General features: G+C 40.4%; 1 protein-coding gene and 1 long non-coding RNA gene across 6 annotated transcripts in view; one reads left to right on the forward strand and one right to left on the reverse strand.

Moving 5' to 3' along the window:
* LOC116040060 (dipeptidyl aminopeptidase-like protein 6) overlaps positions 1 to 19,380 on the forward strand; it is a 260,883-nt gene that overhangs the window by 216,024 nt on the left and 25,479 nt on the right. For all 5 annotated transcript variants that reach the window (XM_031285298.2, XM_031285297.2, XM_035998076.1 and 2 more), the window contains 11 exons: positions 4,077 to 4,197; positions 11,817 to 11,971; positions 12,070 to 12,167; positions 12,721 to 12,844; positions 13,039 to 13,077; positions 13,270 to 13,377; positions 13,691 to 13,782; positions 14,898 to 14,945; positions 15,058 to 15,176; positions 16,881 to 16,952; positions 18,875 to 18,982. In XM_031285298.2, coding sequence (XP_031141158.1) covers positions 4,077 to 4,197; positions 11,817 to 11,971; positions 12,070 to 12,167; positions 12,721 to 12,844; positions 13,039 to 13,077; positions 13,270 to 13,377; positions 13,691 to 13,782; positions 14,898 to 14,945; positions 15,058 to 15,176; positions 16,881 to 16,952; positions 18,875 to 18,982 — 1,084 coding nt within the window. The remainder of the gene's footprint in view (positions 1 to 4,076; positions 4,198 to 11,816; positions 11,972 to 12,069; positions 12,168 to 12,720; positions 12,845 to 13,038; positions 13,078 to 13,269; positions 13,378 to 13,690; positions 13,783 to 14,897; positions 14,946 to 15,057; positions 15,177 to 16,880; positions 16,953 to 18,874; positions 18,983 to 19,380) is intronic.
* Positions 702 to 19,336, reverse strand: LOC116040063. The gene is made up of 3 exons (XR_004102569.1): positions 19,193 to 19,336; positions 16,862 to 16,864; positions 702 to 714 (listed from the first exon to the last, which is right to left on the reverse strand). It is a non-coding gene; the product is annotated as an uncharacterized LOC116040063 (long non-coding RNA).

Raw genomic sequence — 19,380 nt, forward strand, 5'->3', positions numbered from 1 at the left:
ACCTTCTACATACTGTACATGTAGTCTTTTGATCCACAAGAGCAGCTTTGAGGTAACGTGTGCAGTTGCCAATGTCAATCTTTATACAGATGCCAAAATCATTTGAAGGATGCAGCACATGAAGGTGGTTCAAGCCTTAGGTAGAACAAAACTAAAGGTGCTTTTAAAAGCAGCGTGTCAAATTACAAAGTCAGATATTTCAGGAAATTAAACATCAGTGGTATTTAGGGACAAGTTCCATCATACCTGAGCTTACAGTAAAGGTTGTGCCATTACAGTTAAACACACAACTGACAACTGGCAAACAAGGTATCAGGGTAAATAAATCCAAAATCCATGTACCTGTAGCACCCTCTGATTCACAAAATCCCCAAAAAATCCTGACTTTACGAGCTGACCAAGATCACCTAAATGCTCCATTGCATAGACCAATTAACAGCGCACAACTTATTATGGGATACTCAAGGCTGCAAAGGATATACAGGTGATGTCCTCTAAATTTGGTGGAAAGACCGCTGCATTTTTGGCCACATTTGGACACGTGTGACAGGCCTTCTTAGCCCATTATGACAAATTCAGTCTAGAAATCATCGGAAACTTTAGAGGATCTAGCCTCTGATTAAGGACTCGGATAATCTATATATTTCAGAGGCAGCATTTTCCGTAAATCAATGGTATGGTGTAAGTTTTCAGTTTTTGAAAGCAGCACACAAACTATTTTGTCCCTCAGGGTGTAAATGTATACCACTGATATTTCCCAGCAAACACATTCAAATTAAACACTATTGTTTGAATCACAAGACACAATGGTCGTTTGCAACTCTTCCAAGACTAGTCGTTTTCTGCCTCCATCATCACACAGTCGCACTTGTCTGAGCATTAATGAGTTTCAGTCTCTTGGTTTGCAGGGCAGACAGAATGTAAGTGATAACATCCTGCAGCACAATGCTATTAATTACCTGTTATCTCATCAGCGGAGTAATTAACACAGTCGCTAGATTGATATAGCCTCGAGTTTCCCACCATTAGTCATGAAATAGTCTGACTTCCATCAGGAGTGTTATGTTAGCATGAAACTGAGCAGCTGCTGGTTTCCCTGAAGGTTCAGATGTCCTCTGTAGAAGAGGTGGAGGTTGAAGTGAGAGATGTCCATCAGCTAAAACAAGCAAACGCAGTCTGCAAGCAAATGCATGTGTTGTCATATTCAGACATCTAATATACATAAATCAGCCTACCTGCTGTTCTGTTCCCAAATCCCTTATGCACTTAATTAAATGTCCTGTACTTTCCCATAGTGAGCACATGCATGCCCATATTTACACTCACAAACACATCTGTCCAGCCACATGTTAAGCTATTTGTTAGGCTAAAAAGTCAATGTAAATGGGTAAATACATGGCATCTTATTTTTTGTGAGGCATGTGACTGCATACATTTCTTTTGTGGAAAGTAAATCCCCCAGTGAATAAGAGTTTTTTGCCCCTGATAGCTGTAGGCAGCTAATCTTCAACATGTGGCTGACACAGAGTGACACAATCACAGTTTGGACTCTCAGCCCCAGAAGGCCTAACCTTTGTATTACATTAGAGAGAGAGAGATAGTGTGCATGTGAGATATCGAGAGAAAAAGGGACAAACTGTAAGACTCTGTCCAAGTACATTTTGTCCCTATAGTATGGGTCAACTTCCCATAATGCATCTTGATAGCATCTTTCTTTAGACCTTTCCTTCCTGACCAAAGCTTAGATTTTTCAAACTCCATATTACCAGTTTGTAACACAAGACTACGAGTGTACAACCATGCTAGTGGCCTTGTGAGGCTGTACTTAAATTAAATGCTAACCTCAGCATGCTAACAACCTCATAATGATTGTGGGCTCTTCTCATTTCTCTATTTTGTGCCTCCTAATCTCCTCTCTCCTACTGCCTGTGACCCGGAAACCAATCCCAGTGCACCATCTTAAAGGATGTCTCAGTTCCTAAAATGCATCTCGAGGAGAGAGGAGGCTTGCCAGAGGAGCTATGAGCGAGGATGCACAGGTGCGTTATTATGAATCCCACTGCTTTTCTTGGCAAGACACGCCCTGCGTAACATTCAAGCGCTTGGATTGGCCAGGCATCCAGGCTCGCGCAAGGTATTCAATTTGTTCAGGTCCTATCCCCTGACCAATGGGCTTTCTTGACCCTAAGCACTTGAGGTCAAAACCTCACCTCAACCATCTGCCTAAGCACTTAGCTTCTATGCAGGGTGTGTCTTTCCAAGAAAAGCAGTGGGATTCATAATAACTTTGCACAGGTGTGGTGTGTGCGGAAGTCTATTTTGGCACCCGTGACGTATAAAAGAGGCGTGAGACACAGCTGAAATATAAAAACTACGGCAGCTGTGCCACACGTCATATTTAATTGATGTCACTTTAAACTTTAAACTGCTGAGGTAATATGTTTACCATGTTCATGATCTTAGTTTAGCATGTTAGCATGTACATGTTAGCTAAATAGCACGACAAAAACAACACAAAGTATAGCTGAGCCTGATAGGAATGTAGCATTTAGTTTTGCAAGTCAAAAATTGGTAGAATGCCCCATTAATACCGCTTGAGAACACAATAATTTGACATTTTGGAGTTGTTTCCTTTAATGTGTTATGTATACATTCACCTACCTAAACAGCACAATATTCTTTTTGGTAAAAAAGTGCAAAATAATGCATTCATCATTATGTTGGGGCAGTTTCAGTTGCATGGCAACCACCAGCCCAAAGTTTGTATAATCTCCTCCAAATATTCTCGCTGAGGATAAATGTGGATCGCAGCCATCACTAGCAGGTTTCTACCTTCCTTCAGAGAACGGGGCCAGGTCTTCTCTCTGTGCCGTGGCCTAGATTAGCTTCTATACAGGGACTCCATCTGCACCAAAGTGACACCAAACCACATGGGCCCCTAGCTCGCGTCTCCTCAGGAGAAACTAATTGTGACAGATCCTGTGTTACCTTTAAAGAGATGCAGGGTTTGCTGGTGAAACTTTTAGCTGGGTAGTTCATTTTTCTGTGTTTATACTAAAAGCCATATTGCTGTGACACAGTGTGTAATAAAAGATTGAAAAATGCTAAATTACTGTCAGTTCATGTGGTAGATTCTCTGTAGCGTTGGTCCTTTTTTTACTGTGTAGAAAAAAGTAAAAAATCAACATGCAGCAGTCGTAGCTACAGTATTGGATTTCCTGCTCTACATCGTCCCATCATTTAGACTTCTCTGTGTGAATATGTTTTTGGAGAATCATTCACAAATTGATACCATGATATACCGACTCCAGGCCCACAGATTCCCTAATCCTTGAGATACTGAGCAAACCCTTTTTTTTAATCGCCTGAGATTGATTTCAGCATAGCATTAAGGCTGTAACATTTAAAAATTCCAGCCCCAAGAGCCGCCCGCCCTATCACGTTCACTGTGGGTGCTGATGATCTATTATTCTCTATAATGAAAGAGTTGACCTTCAGTTATCTTGAAACCCCTGCAGGCCTGTAAAGGAGAGCGTCAAAGTCAAAGTTTGGTCCCAAGGTTTGCCGTCTTATCAGAATTGAAAAGACTTCTTTTGTCCTCTCGCACTCTTGTCAGTCTTTGGTTTCATTCTAATAAAAAGGTGCTATTGCCAATAGGTGCACTCTATGGCGTGTGACAGGTGAAAAAGCACCATGCTAATGTGTGTCTTGACCCGCAGGTAGATTTAAGCTGCGATAGCATGACTTCTGCTTCCCCCAGGTTTCCCACCTGCGAAATAACGTGTCGGTACAAATACTAAAATGTCCTCAGGTTTCCTCTTGTGCGTGTTGAAAATAATAATGTTATTATGTTATATAATAACAGCTTATTCACAACAAGGAAATTCCCTGTAGGAAGGCTGTCACTTAGGGTCAGCTACATACTTACATACGTTCATGGAGCTGGAAGGGATTCAGTGTTTTTGCACACTTCAGCAGGAAAAAGAAGCTCTTATTTTTCTTAGTTTAAAGATATTTGGTCTATTTTTACAAAATATGGTAGTATGATGTATTTTCTCTCTCTCTGGCTCTTGTAGATCTTCATTTTTGAGAACAACATCTACTATCGCTCCAGGGTGGACAACCGCTCCATTCGTCTGGTGTCTACTGGCAAGGAGGGCGTCATCTTCAATGGGCTCAGTGATTGGCTATATGAAGGTAAGGCAACAAAATGTTGCCATGAAAGGAAAAGTTTGACTTTTGTTGAATTACACTTATATAGTTAGATGAGAAGATTGATACCACTTTCATATCTGTCTGTTTAATATGAAGCTAGAACCAGGAAACGGTTTTCCGATATTTATTCTAAGATAAGTTGCTCGTTTTCTATTTCCTGTATTTTCCAAAATGTTTGACTATTCCTTCAAAGTGATAACTTGGCTTCATGGGGACTTTTCTGTATCTATTTCTCTGTATACTTACCCCCAGAGGTATTTAGCCAGGCATTATTTAGCAAGGCTTTCAGACTGGAAATATCAGGTAGCCTGCAGCTCTAAAGCTTGTTCAGTGACTTTAGCAAGTCACTGCGCCTGGCCAAAAATAGTCACCCTCATAACCCCACGGAAATCTACAAATTCTCATTTATACACCTTGGGTTTTGTACAGATTAAACAACAAGAATGTGTTAAATAATAAGCTTTAGAGGTGCCGGTGAGCAGACTGTTTTAACTTTGGACACAGCCAGGCTAGCTGCTTCTTCCGGTTTCCAATCTGGTCTTTATGCTAAGCTAAGCTAACCACTGCTGGCTATAGCCTTACATGAACGTACAGACATGAGAGTAGTATCCATCTTCTCTTTCAACTCTCAGCAAGAAAGCAATTTTGGTTGTGACTTAATTTACAGGATAGGAAAGAAGACAAAACTGTATTTTTCGCTTTGGTGAAACTCATCAATCATTTATGTAACGTGATGAGGGGTCGCATGTCGACAAAGCTTAATTTAAAAGGTTCATAAAAGGTAAAAAGGTTCAGAACCACAGACCTAACTCATGATGACCAATATGTTGAATATGTAAGTGAACCCTTTTTCCTCCCTCTGTCTTCTCACTCTATCCCATTACTTTAATTTGAACACTCTGCAGTTACCCACGTATTAGAGAGTAATGACATGAGACAGTGTGACTCCCCAGCGGCTGCATCCACATTAGTATCTTTGGCGTGTAGCACTTGATTTCTTGCAGGTAAATTAAAAGTGGAAACTGCCAATTTCCTTCTGCTTTACACAGCCCCGAAAATGAATGAATGTTCTACATCGGTTGATTTGCATTAATTCAGCGCTGGCGTATGTCGTACACACTCTGATACAGATGTCATGGTGCTCTCCAAGCGTCGCCGCCACCGATCAAAGCTCACCTGTGCGCCTCGCAGTTAAAAACGGGACGGCTGCTGTGTTAGCGTTCAACTAATGAATTTATATCCGCTGCGCTGGGTGCACTCTCTGCTCCAGTGGAACTGTGTTTTAATAACAGAGCAAGAGGGAGATGGGGAGCGGCAAGCACATAGATATAAAGATAGCAGAAATAGAGACTGCCTATGATATACAGCAAGCTGTTAATCCTCGAGTAGCACTGTAAAACAATACATATGTTTGTTAATGTAAATGGCTGCAACCTAGGAGGCCTGTGAGGATTTATAAGCTGTGACACAGAGGTTATCTGCGGTCACCAGTGCACCAGGACAAAGAGCTGTGTGGCTGTTTTCTCTCCAGGACTGGGCTGCTTTTTTTTAAATTTAATTTAGTCAACCCACGGCTCCTCTTATCTCTGCATTAGCCAGGCTGACTTTTGAACCCATGTCCATCCTTCAAGAGCAATATTCATTCTTGGCCAGTTAAACATTAATCAGAGCGTTATTTCACTGTCTGACCCCCTGACTCATATTTATGCGCTGCTGAAGGCCAGGTAATTTACACTCATTATTTAGTGCAGGATAAATCTTTCACTGAGGGATGAAACACAGAATCATAATGCAGAGATACAAGTGAATTGATGAACAACAGAATTGTATTTTCTTTATTCCTGCACATAACTTTCCAAGTGTAGATAGTGTGATGTGATGGCATGTTGAGATTCTTCCAGTCTTCCAGTATTCTTCCAGAATATTTGGTGCTTATCTTTACTCTATTTCTTAGCCTGTTTTCATGAAATGTTATATTATTCAATTAAATTAATTTTAAGATATCAGACATTATTTTAAGTTGAGATTGCGTACAGTATCTTAAAATAATTACACTTAAGGTAATAATGTAGTTAAGGCAAAATCCAAAGATAACAGGCTTAAATTAAACTAATTATTAGTAATCATGGTTGCTTTGGTTTGCTTTGCCGTAGTAGTTGGCTAATTAATTATAGTTGTCCATCGTCAGTTTATTGGGTACACCAAAGCTACAGGCTAATCAAACAGCACTGCCCTGAATCCTACCTACATGAAGATTGTAATATTCAGATTTGTTATGGGTTTTAGAGAGGTGTTGATTCAACTGCAAGGTGATTTTGAAGGCTGTAGTCTGTGTGGCAGTTGGATTGTATGGGGTTATACTTACTGGTGTTACTATTTATAATGTATAATATGTTTCTCTTACACCCCATATGCACCACACAAAAAGAAAAACTTGATTAAAGCATAATTTTTCCCCTCAAAACATACTACTTCACGTTGATTGATTGCTTAAGAGCTATGAGGATACACTACATGGCCAAAAGTATGTGGACACGCCTGTTGTCTGGGGATGTTTTTCATGATTTGGGCTTGGCCCTTTATTTCCAATTCAGGAACCAATCTTAATGCTACATCATTGAATAATATTTCCAGTTTTTATGCTATTCCCTTGTGCCAGGTTCATATAGAATAATTTTTTCCCCCGCCTGCACACAGACCTGACCTCAACCCTGTTGTTATTACTGTACCTTACGGATGAAATGGAACCCCGACTGTAAGCCAGGCCTTATCAGTGGCCAACCTCACTAATGCTCTTGTGGCTGAATGGGAGCAAATCCCTGCTGCCAGGTTCTTAAATCTTGTGTAGAACCTTCTTGAAATAGTGGAGGCTGTTATAGCAGCACATTAATGCCCGTGAGTTTAGAACAAGATGTCATATATGGGTATAATGTCGTACTACACAGCGCTTTGGAGATAGGTCTGGCAATGAAAGAGTAAATGTTCAGCAGTTTTGCCAAAATAAATTCCAAGTAGCTGATGATTTGATTTATTTTTATCTGGTTTTATTTGTTTATTTGTGCTAATGCACTAAAAGTCCTTTTCATTCCTATTCATGATAAATCCCCTTTGAAAGAAATGTCTATAAGCCTGTAAATAGATTTGGCATTGGCCCAGTGGTGATACCAGCATCTGCAGGCGAGCTTAGAAGCGGCGCCAGGTTGTGTAATGTTTACAGTCATCAGTGGGACTGCAAGGCAGAAGATTTTCCAATGCTAATGACTCAGACTCTGCTCTGACCAAGGTCAAGCTGAGGCTCAGACTGCCGAAGAGGAGAAATGAGGTCTTAAGCCCTGGCTGTCGCTGCGCGGCAGATTTGATGCTGAGGGGTGAAAGGTTGGCAAATAATCTTCCAGGCTTTAATATCCTCTGGCTTCCATGGCTGTCTTAATGCATGAATGTGTATGTGTGTGTTTAGTGTGCATGCAGGAGAGACAGAAAGAGACGGGAGAAGAAAAAATAAATAATTAAAGAGACAGCCAAGAACCCCGTCGGCAGTGTGTAATAGCCCAAAACGCCTCAAGAGAGTCTCAAGTGTTCTGTCATCTGTCGGCTGTCTGATTGTTGAGGCTGTACTGATTCTGACACATCCTGCAGTTTGACGCCGCCCGAGGAAACAGCTGTTTATTGGGCTCTGGTGCGCCAAGATAAAAACCCGGCGTCGCTTTGATTTGAGTCATGTTTGCCCCATAGATGTTTGGCTAGATGACGGTTTGCATCGAGAGGCTTGTTCGTAGGGTTGTGTCTGTTTATCGCTCTGTTTGTTGCTGAGCCTGTGGGGCGTAGAGTAACCACATAATCAACACTTGTGTGCTAGAAAGGGAAAGATTATTAAAGGAAGTAGAAATGTTGTTTGGTGTAAGAACAAGCTGAAACTGATGTGACACACAGTTGAAAATAGTTTTATAGAACTTTTTTAGTGCATTTAGGCTGCATTGCTTGGATTTGGTATCTATTTCTTTGACACGGTCACTGTAGGATACTGATTTGGAGTTGATTAACACACTTGTCAACATTATAAATGACATTGAATGAATTATTTGTAGAAATCATGGAGCCAAATGCTTGCATTATGGAAAAAGACAATCTTTTTTCCTATTTTAATCCCAGTGTATATACTGTAAAAAAAAAAAAAAAAAAAAAAGTGATGGCATAGGAAGTGATGTGATGTCAGGTTTTGGAAGGAAGTGAGGTTTGTTTGTATCAATTTGTAACATGGGTGGAAATTGTCACCTGTAAAACTCAAATTCGCTCAGTAACATCACAATCCAGAAAACTGTTTTTTGACAAGTGATCATTGTTGAAGTGCAGTGTAAAAGGGCTACTCCAACAGTTAAGTATTGCACTTCCATAAAGTTGGAGTTGGGGGGTGGAGGGGACTATTTTCTTTGAAAACATAATGCAGTTAACTTCATGTGTAAAACAGATGGACTGCCCCTTTGAGATAAAAAAAATGCTTAGAGTCTATTTGAGTCTATGAACAAATAGTTTACTTTCAGGAAAATGTTTTAGTGGTACCATTCCTGGGGAAATGTATACACAGGGGCTACATCCTCCCAACATTTTTCTTTCCTCTTCTTGTTTGCTTATTATAGACCTACAAAAGAAACATCTCACAGTAAAAGTATTTTCTTCCTGCATCGTCTGCCAAGGTTGTCTTTGGATGGAGCCACGAAGTGCTGATGAGGCTCTGAAGATGTTCAGCAAAATCTCGCCTCACTCTGCCATGAGCTAGTCTATTCTTGCTCAATTATCACTTGCACTGTCACCTCAGTCAGCGCAGTAACTGTACAGTATTTATAGTTGCAGATGATTTACTGACGTGTTTTGGGGTTAGGGTTGAAAACTAGAATGTCATGTCAGCTAACCAACCTGCTTGTCAGTGATCCTTTTTTTATCTCATAGATCCTAGGATTTTGCCATGCTATGTAGATTTTTTATTTATTTATATATGATAGTTAAACGATACAATGGTTCACAATCAGTTAGCCAGGATTTAGTTTTGTCTTGTGGGAGAGGTGACCGTAGGCTTGATGCAATTGTTACCTACGATTAGTGGGGTGGACTACAGAGTTTGAACATTCAGAACAAAAGAGGAAAGAAGTCAGCCTCCAAAAACATAGAATAAGTGGCCTAGAAATCTGCATTAGACACTAAGAACTGAGATAAAAGGCTGCATGTGACACTGCTGCCCTCTGTTGGAAACATATGGTCATTTAATACAGGAACTGTCCGCTTGATCATGGTGTCCACACAGATTGCTTCAATACTACCATATGGCTCGTATCCTCAGTAGGCATATATTTTTCTTAGTTTTTCCTAATAAAAGCAAGAATTTTTCTTTTTCAAGCAAGATTTTCTTATCGTTTTCTCATTAGTTCAGTTTGCCTGTATCTACACTCATTATTTCCTATTGGCCGCTTGACTCATGGTATCTCATGCATTAATAATGTCCTTTACTCAGTGAATAATTGAGTCCGCACAGCAGGATGAAGAACATGTAGAGGGGAGATGAGCCTCAGACAGCTCACCTTGTTAATCATCACAATGAGGTGGTTGGCAAAAGAGAGAGAATCAACTTACTTATTGAGGAAGAAAACGAGAGTTGGCTCATCAAAAGTAGTTCACTTACACTCTTTTACTTTCTCTCTCTTTTCTTCCCTCACTGTCTTTTGTTACCATGCACATATCCCGATGTTTCAAGAAACGTAACTACTTTCTCCTTGACTAGCCAAGGTGACTGGGCGTCCACAGCCGAGCAAATCCGACAGCCCGGCGGATCCACTCCACATGGAAAGCTTTTTAAGCCACCGCTGGTGAAGTCAGCGGGCAGCTGCAGAACTAGCCATGTGGGAAATCATTTTTACTCTCATCATTTGCAAATGCAGCATAATGCTGTGCTGTGCTGCTCTGTTCATCACCGGACAGTGTGATCCAATCATTCCCCACTGAGCTGTGCCAGCAGGGTGCAGGTGGACACACCAGGCAGGCAGGGAGAGCAAAGACTAACTGGACTAAATGCTACCATTACACCGTTTCCCTCTCATGTCACTGGCATAGAGATGTGTGGTGTTATAATGAGTGTAGCAGTGTCCAGCAGTGAAAAGATACTACAGGCGCAAATACTTTTGCAGAGCTGCATCAGAGAAGAAATGTACATATGTGTCTGTGCTGAGAGTGTTTGTCAAATAATGCTGCATATCAAGTAATTCCACCAAGCGTGCACAGTTAATGAAAATGCTAATTGGTAGTCGATGTCTGTTAATTCCCCGAAGCCAGCACCCAGTCCCACAGATAAACAGCATTAATTAAATTTGAATTGCAAAAGTTGCTATAAATGAAGCTAGTGGCAAGCTGTAACAATAAGTCGAACTGTTCAATGCCATCTGCATCGTCGCCGCAGACTTAATAATGAAGTAGAGTTGTCGCGGCCATGCTTTATGTTGTCAAAAAGTTCCCTCAGTGAGCTTTTATTTGCATATTTTCTTAATAACTCACTGTGTGTTGACAGAGGAGTTTGTGTGTGTGTGTGTGTGTGTGTGTGTGTGTGTGTGTGTGTTGTAGTAGAAGAGACGGAGGACCTCAACTGCTATCCTCTGCTGAACAGGAGTGTGTGTGGTTGCAACGTAATTTTAAATACACACACCTGCACACAGAAGGTGTCAAGGGAAACCTCTAGCTAGATTGCAAATCTGAAATTAGTTGATGTTAGTTTCTTGCTGATAAAATGGTCCATACATACACACACACACACACACACACACACACACACACAGGTAACGACAACCCAAAAGCTAAAGCTATCTGTCATGAGACACGGACTCTGTCCGTGAGAAATTGGTTTATTTCTAGGAAATCTGGCTGAGTTCTATTTTGGTCGATAGGCTGCGATTAAAAGCTGTTTTGATGTATGACCTCAACATTTTGTACTCTGTGTGTGTTTTTGTGTAAGTAGGTTTAAAACGGAGATACATAGTGAGCGAGAGAGTCCAAATATAGCAAATAGGTCAGGCAAGAGTTAGTATACTGTATTGCTGATGGGGCATAAAGAGTAACTTTGGATTGACCTGATTTTTAGTCCTGATTATTGTCCTTTTTATGGGGGGATTTTATAACCATAGCTTTGTATTTGTTTTTTATTAAGTAGTTTGTGATTAACTGGCATTTTCTCCTGGTACTGCGGGTGTGGCACTTTGACTTTTACAAGTTGTAATGCTTGAACTGCATATTTTGACTGTTGTGTAATCAAAGACAGCTCAACTGTACATCCATGAATCCTGTACGATGGCCAACGTGCATGAGTAATTTAATGAGCTTCTGTGAGCAGAGAGAGCAATGCAATACAAAGAGGACTACTAATGATACAGCAATTATACATTTTTAAAATACTTTTTCTCCCACAACACCTGTTAATTATTAACCGTGACAAGCAGCAGCAGCAGCAGCATGATTCTGTTGGCCTGCAGCCATATCATTAACTTAACTGTCTCTGCTGTGTGAGTTTTTTTTTATTTAATTCCCTGTCATTATGATCGATGGTCATTTTGTTCTTACTCTTCCAGAGGAGATTTTCCAGTCCCACATTGCCCATTGGTGGTCTCCAGATGGGGCTAGGTTAGCGTACGCCACTATCAATGACACCCTGGTGCCCAGGATGGAGCTGCCCATGTTCACAGGCACACCCTACCCAATGGGGAAAGAGTACCACTACCCTAAGGTGCACAGTTAGATCGTCAACACTTTGGAATAGATATATTCTTTAGATTTTAGATGTCATATCGTTATAACTGTCTCCTCTTTCCTCGTCCCCTTCAGGCCGGCGAGGAGAATCCAGTTATCACTCTGTATATTGTGAACCTTAACGGCCCTCTTCACACCATCGAGATGAGGAGACCTGATGATCCCAGGATGGGGTGAGGCATGCAAACTGTCAACCAATCAATCTTTCCACTCATTCAAATCATGCCCATTTTACACCTTCTACATTTGTTCCATATATTAACACATTTAATTCATACACAAATATTGTCTCATGTGTGTAATCTCTCTCCATGTCTTCATTTTCTGATTATATATCTTTAATTTCCTTTGTATCATTATGTTCCACTACTGTTGCCATGTATATCCTGCAAATATTCTGTACATTTCTCCAGTGATACATTTTTACTTAATGTGGCCCCGTGTTTAGTTCCATTACGTTTAATGCCCCCATTTGCTCTGTTCATATTTATACCCAATATTTTATTCCTCCTTCTCTCTGGCTCATTATATGCTGCTCTAATGTTTAAATTTTTCTGAGATCATTAATGTTTCATCGCTATTTAAAATTCTGTCATCATATCATCATCTTATTTTCCGACTTTTTTGTCCCAGCGATTGGTCATTTACCCTCTGACGACGCTGATTCACAGATCTTGCAATGTAAATTAAGTTAATCGTATTTAATAATTTCTCTGTGTTTGTCAGTGAGTACTATGTCACCATGGTGAAATGGGCCACCACCACCAAACTGGCCATCAACTGGCTGAACAGAGCCCAGAACATCTCTATACTCACGCTGTGTGAGGCCACAACGGGGGTCTGCACAAAGGTGTGTGTATGTGTGTGTGTGTGTGTGTGGGGGTGGGTGTCTGTCTGCCTGTTTGTCTGTCTGTGTGTGTCCGTGTGTGTGTGTGTGTCCGTGTGTGTGTGTGTGTGTCCGTGTGTGTGTGTGTGTACACTGTATGTACTGTATGTATCAAAGTTTTCATACACTAACTGAAACCTGTTAACCTGTTTCTACAGAAACATGAAGATGAAAGTGAAGGATGGCTGCACAGACAGGTGAGACTATCAGAATCAGAATCAGCAATTGGATTCAACTTAAATGTTACGTGGAAATGTTGCAGGCTTTTTTATGTTGTCTCTTGTAAATTGTAATGGGGGGACTTTTTTGTTTTCTATAATTTCTTTGTGGTGCTCTATTTTGATGTTTTGTTAAGTAAAATATTCAAATGCTCTTCTCTGTGTCTTCAGAATGAGAAGCCTCTGTTTTCCAAAGATGGGCTGAAACTGTTCTTTACCCGCGCTATTCCTCAAGGAGGCAGGGGCAAGTTCTTCCACATCTCCATGTCCATCTCCCAGGTAAGAGATTATATTGTTTAGAGTCAGTATACATTCATCACGTTTATTATTCAGTGTTTTTTGTTAAAATAATCATAACAGACAGTTACTTCAATATTATTCAAAAGTATGTGTTCTAAGCTTAAGAACAATGACCTTATATTTTTTTAATAATCAGTTTTGCATCTAAACCTCATACTACACAAACTTATTCTAGCTTTCTAGCCTGTGTTGTTTTATACACATTTTAGATGATAAAATCAGCACTTTTATTGTCTTATAACTCATATAATAAAGACGCCACATTATTTTACTTTTCTGTTTGTCTCCAAAGCCCAACACAAGTACAGACACACTGCAGTCGATCACGTCCGGAGACTGGGATGTCACCCAAGTCCTGGCCTATAATGAGGACAGCCAATTGATGTGAGCATGCACAAACCACCATCAGCAACCCAAACAAACCAGCATCACCTTGCGCACTCACAGCAAGAAAAACAACAGTAAATCATACTTCTTTAGCTGTTGTAATGCAGGTACACCTTGTTTAATCATAAGCAAACAAAAGTCAAATGGATGGAAGCGCTTGCTTCATTATCTCTTCATTCTGTTAGAGATTTGGCCTGCAATGGCATCAAAAAAGAAACCGGTTTCTACCCTCTATAAAGTTAGCTAAACACAATGAAACTGCCAGTTGTCTTAATGAAGAAACATGAGGTGACACGTGAGGAAATAGGAAATGTGGTTAGAACAACATACCAATTGGACTTTGGCTGAGAGACAGTAGGTTGAATGTTTCAGCACCATGGACAGAGACAGAGAGAGACCCCACATTCATATACAGGGTTTTTCTGGGTCTTTCATGGTTCAGTACCATGGATAGAACACACTGAAGCAGATTGCTGCCCAACAGGCAAATGAATCTGTTTATTGTCAAGATGATACTGATCTGTTTATAGCAATGATGCTACATTTTGAGACTGCAATTAAACGTATTGTCTGTTGTGTTGAGCCTCCTGTTCTTCTACCAGCTCGCACAGAGACACACAATAAACCGCTCTAAATGCGCTCGGTGTAAAAAAACCCCGCCCTGTGTCTCTGGGCACCCATGAGGATTGTGACTCATCCCCATCATGCCCAGATAATTTCACACCCACACTCAGGGCCACAAGGCAACTGTGATCGAACTAACATGATCTCACATCTACACACCTGCTTTTACAAACACAGACACACACATAGACACATAGTTACTCATTATTGCCAGTGTTGAAGTGACTAAATAAACTCTCTCACCCAAAAACGTCTTTCCCAAAGGGGTAAGATTTGGCCTATTTCTGTTTTAAAAGGATTCATATACCTCCCCCCCCTCCCTCCCCATTATTCATTTATAAAACATCTATTTCAGTGAGTAGTTGGGGCCCTGCTTGTGTGTTCCAGGTACTTTTTTTTCCTTTCCCCAAGCTGAGTGGTCAAAACATTTTACAGCTAAACTTAAATCTGCTGCCATGACATTCTTTCTTCCCCCTATATTAATGCAGATACTTCTTGAGCACTGAGGATGGTCCAAAGCGAAGACATTTGTACAGGTAACGGCTGTTCTTTGTATTATGTTTTCTGAATCTGCAGTTGTTTTGGAAGTTGATTCCATTTTGGTCATTTGGATAAAAACAGTGAATGTCCTCTTCTTTGTTTCCATAGTGCGGACACCTTTGGTTCATTCAACCGCCGCTGTCTGTCGTGTGCCTTATCCGACAGCTGTGACTACATCAGCGGTTCCTTCAGCCACAACATGAGCTACTTCCTGCTCAATTGCCAAGGTAGCTAACACTGTTTCTCTGACTCATGCCCCCCTCCGTTTGAACTATCTGCAATCCACATTATGGATACACATAGGGCTCTATTTTAACGACGTTGTGATGAAAGTGTCTAACCAAGAGTCCACTTGTCCAGTATGGATGGCTTCTTCAAGAAGGAAAGTAATATTAGCCGACCAGTTTGACATGCAAAGAAGGTGTTTTTTTGCAGCACTGGCTTTGGCAGTTTTTAAACTAGAGGCTGCAGATGTAATGCTGCAGTTCACATATCTGCCCTCCTTCCTTCAGATGGCATCAGTGATCTTATCAGTTGAAGGGAAATACTTATTACAGTCTAGCAACAGGTGAGGATGTTAGATACAGATGCAATCACTCCTTAATATTTAGCTTAACACAGACAGGCTTACCCTTTCTATTGTTGCATTAGATTTATATTTTTTTGATTTCTATCAAATGTGTTTACTTCAGTTTTGGAAGAAATCACATCATTTACCGATACTGATAAAAGTAGCAATACTAGACTATAAAATAGTCCATTTTACTCCAAGTAAAAGTCATGCATTCAATATTTTTTCTCAAATAAAAGTACAAAAGTATTAGCAACAAGTAGTGTTAGTGCCATGTTATTATATTTCTGGATTATAATTATTGATGCATTAACATGTAAGTGGTATTTTTTATGTTTTAAATGCTTCACTGACAGTTGGGTATTTGAATATATAACAATGCCTCCTATTTTATAAGATGATCATATGTTTTGTATGTCAAATCGCATTTTTGAAAAACAATTAGTAACTAAGACCTTACATCTTGGTGTGCCTCTCCTTACAACTTTGATCTTTACATGTTGAACCAGAAATGACAATAACAAAAGAATGGGCAAAGCACGTTTCAGATTACGAAACTGTCAAAATGTCGTAGCACTGGCTTCACATTGCTGCAAAAACAAAGCCCAAAAGATTAAATAGATCCATGTTTCTGTGATTTCAGTCTGACTTGAGGCCTTGTAGCTTCAATATTTAATCACGGATCCAATACTTTTATGTCAATCACCTCTGAACCTTACTAAGTTATCATTACTGAAGTCAGATCAAACTCATAATATCCCAGAAGTCACTGTTAGCTAATTGTCCTGCACCTCATACATTTGTAATCCCCCTCTCTCCTTGCAACCTGACCAGAACTGTTTATGTGATGAGGCTGTGATATCATTACCACGACAAGAGAGAGTAGGAGGAAAAAAAGGACTAAGCGAGCGAGCGGCTTGTGTACTTTCCACCATACAAAACCACAATGTTCCTGCACCGTGTTCCCAATTTGCTAAGTGCATCAATCACTTCATTTGCTGTCCCTTTATCCCCCTGATTACCAGTTTTAGGGCTTTAGCTTGCGGGAATTTGCCTCTGTTGTTGGCCTAGATATGGAAAAGCTATTTCAGCCACTGGATTACATAAATTGAATAAGCAAAGAATCGTCTTTTTTTCTGACAGAGAAAAGATCTGGAGACTCATTGTGTTGATAATGAACACAGAATTTGCTCTTGCAACAAACAAAAACTAAATATAGCTTTGTACCTGTATACTATACTATATATACTTTAGTGTCTAAAACAAATTACCCAAGAAGTTAAGATAATCCTGACCATGTCCCCGATTGTTTCACTAATGTCTTTGAAATGATGATAAAACTTTCTGATTTTCTCTTCAGGACGGGACATCCCGTTTGTAGCCGTTTACAGGACGCAGAGAGACGGAGAAAGTGAGACGCAAGACAGGGAGAGTGAGTATTTCCACCAACTATATCGCATATTTGCATTAACAAGACTCTGGATTATGTTAAAGACATTACCAGTGACCTTGTGCGCAGTAGCATAATTGCTACATTAAAAACAACCTTGTCGAAAGGGGACAGAAGTGTTTCCGTTGCAGCGCAGAATGACCACCTGTGCACACTGAGTCACTGTTTGTCTACAAGCCAAGTCCAGCATGATGGCAGTAATCACATTACTCCTCACAGTGGATGTCCTCATTAAATTATGACCTGCACAACGTCAATATTAGCATACACTAATTAGATTACTACGGTGTGTGTGAGTGTGTGCCAGTCTGTGTCATCTTTTACCAAAATGATGTCACTGCCCTGACTATGTTAAAAGAAGTCTTTATGTTGTTACCATAGATTATTTCATGCATTTGGCTGTTAAACAGTGTTTTTGTGGAAAAGTGCAAAAATGTTTCCCAAATGTTGACCTTCCAAACTGGGGAGTTTGCTGTTTTTTTAAATGGCTTTAATACACTGAGGGATGTACAATTCTATTCACAAGGTTCCTATTAAAGTGGCGTCTTAGCAACGCAATCAGGATGCCATTATTATGAACAATGCTAAGAGACTGCAGCTATGATAGCAGCTCTGCGGGTCTTTCCTAGAGCTAAAGGCTAACATCAGCATGCTAACATGCTCACAATGCCAATGTTTACATGTTCACCTGCTATGAGCATGTTAGCATTGTCATTTTGTGCATTTTAGCATGCTGACATTTGCAGTAAACACAAAGTACAGCTGCAGCTATTGGGAATGGTATTAGATTTGAAAGTATGTAGTCATAAACTGAAGAATGGGACACATTTTGACCTGATGATGGCACTCAAGGTTTTCCTTGAGCACCATCATCAGGTCAAAATGTAAGGGATCATAATAGTTATTGGAACTCAACATATGAATGTGTGAACCAAAAATGTCATGGCATCCATCCAATAGTTGTTTAGATGTTTCAGTCTGGATCACAGTAGTGGACCAACCGACCGGCCGACATTGTCATTGCTGGAGCAGTACTACTAGTGTGACCAATACAATGTCTTGTTTTAGTGTTTTTCATTTTTTTTTTACATGATAGGCAACATAACATTGCTTGTGCTTTGTATGTGGCTAAGACTACATAGTGAGCGATGATAGAGTCAAAGTAATATCAGAATGAGTATATGCATGCATACAGAAACACACTGATTGTTGTGTATGGCGCCAGTCAGTAACCCAGGCAGAGCTTCCCCTCTCAGAAGGGTTAATTGAAGTCTTCCTCCATCAGCCTGTCAGGTTTTATCAGAGTTTGCCAGTACAAGCAGCTGCTTGTAGATTTCCCTCCTGGATGCTGCCTTAACACTCACCAATCCTCACACACAATGTTCACTACATCCCATTGGACTCCAGCAGTCATGGCAACCGAGGGTGATAAAGTTAGTGTTGCACAAACCAGCTTTAGCTTTTGAATACAGTACAGCTGGTTCTCTATTCAGGACAGCCTCTTGAGGCATGATGGTTGCCTAAAGCGAATCCAGGTCACAGTTTCAGCTGCAGACATTCTTTTGTATTGCTTTTGTATTTTGTTGGAGTTCATGCTGAAGGTTTTGGAAGAGGAGAGGCTCTGATATTGTGTGGAGCCGCTTTCTTGTATGAATTTGAATGCACAGCTCCATACATAGTTATAACTATCAAAAATGTATTTATTTTATTGAACTATTAAAACCAAGACTATAACGGGTAGTTTTGGGTGTACTGTTACATATCTTGATTGCCAAGTATCATAACTACGACTTGGACTTACTGCATATGTTTGAAAGGCAAGCTCTGGCCATAATACTGTCCAAAAATAATGCAGTACATTTTATTAACTGCAGTCTCATTGGTTATTCATGTGATGTCTACAGTTATTGCAGAAGTATATAAACTGGAGAGTAACGAGAACCTGAGACTGACTCTGGACTCCATGCAGATGCCCACCGTGGAGTACAAGGAGATCAACATGGATGATTACAGTATGTATCAGGTGTCAGAGCCACAGTCACATTAATGGACAAGTAAAGTCCATGCATACAAAAGATCTGATAGTTGGCAGATAAAAACTAAATAAATCACAAAATCCGCCTACACATGATACGCGATTTGCTCTCTGCGCACCGCTAGGTAGGGAGTGGAGCAAAGCGCAGAGAGGAAAGCGCAGAGAGGAAAGCGCAGCTCGGGTAAACGTCATCAAGGGTGGCAAGGAAGCTATTTCCCGTTGCTAGGTAACGACATGCTGTTATGTCATTGGTTGCGCTTTCGAAAGGTCAGTGGCAACTAGGTCAAAGTTGAAATAATTTGAACTTTGAGCGCAGCGCAAAGCGGCAAATCCGAGTTAGTAGTAGTAGTAGTTGGGCGGCACCGCTTTCCCCAT

The sequence above is a fragment of the Sander lucioperca genome, chromosome 23, assembly GCF_008315115.2.
Source record: "Sander lucioperca isolate FBNREF2018 chromosome 23, SLUC_FBN_1.2, whole genome shotgun sequence".
Classification (NCBI taxonomy): domain Eukaryota; kingdom Metazoa; phylum Chordata; class Actinopteri; order Perciformes; family Percidae; genus Sander; species Sander lucioperca.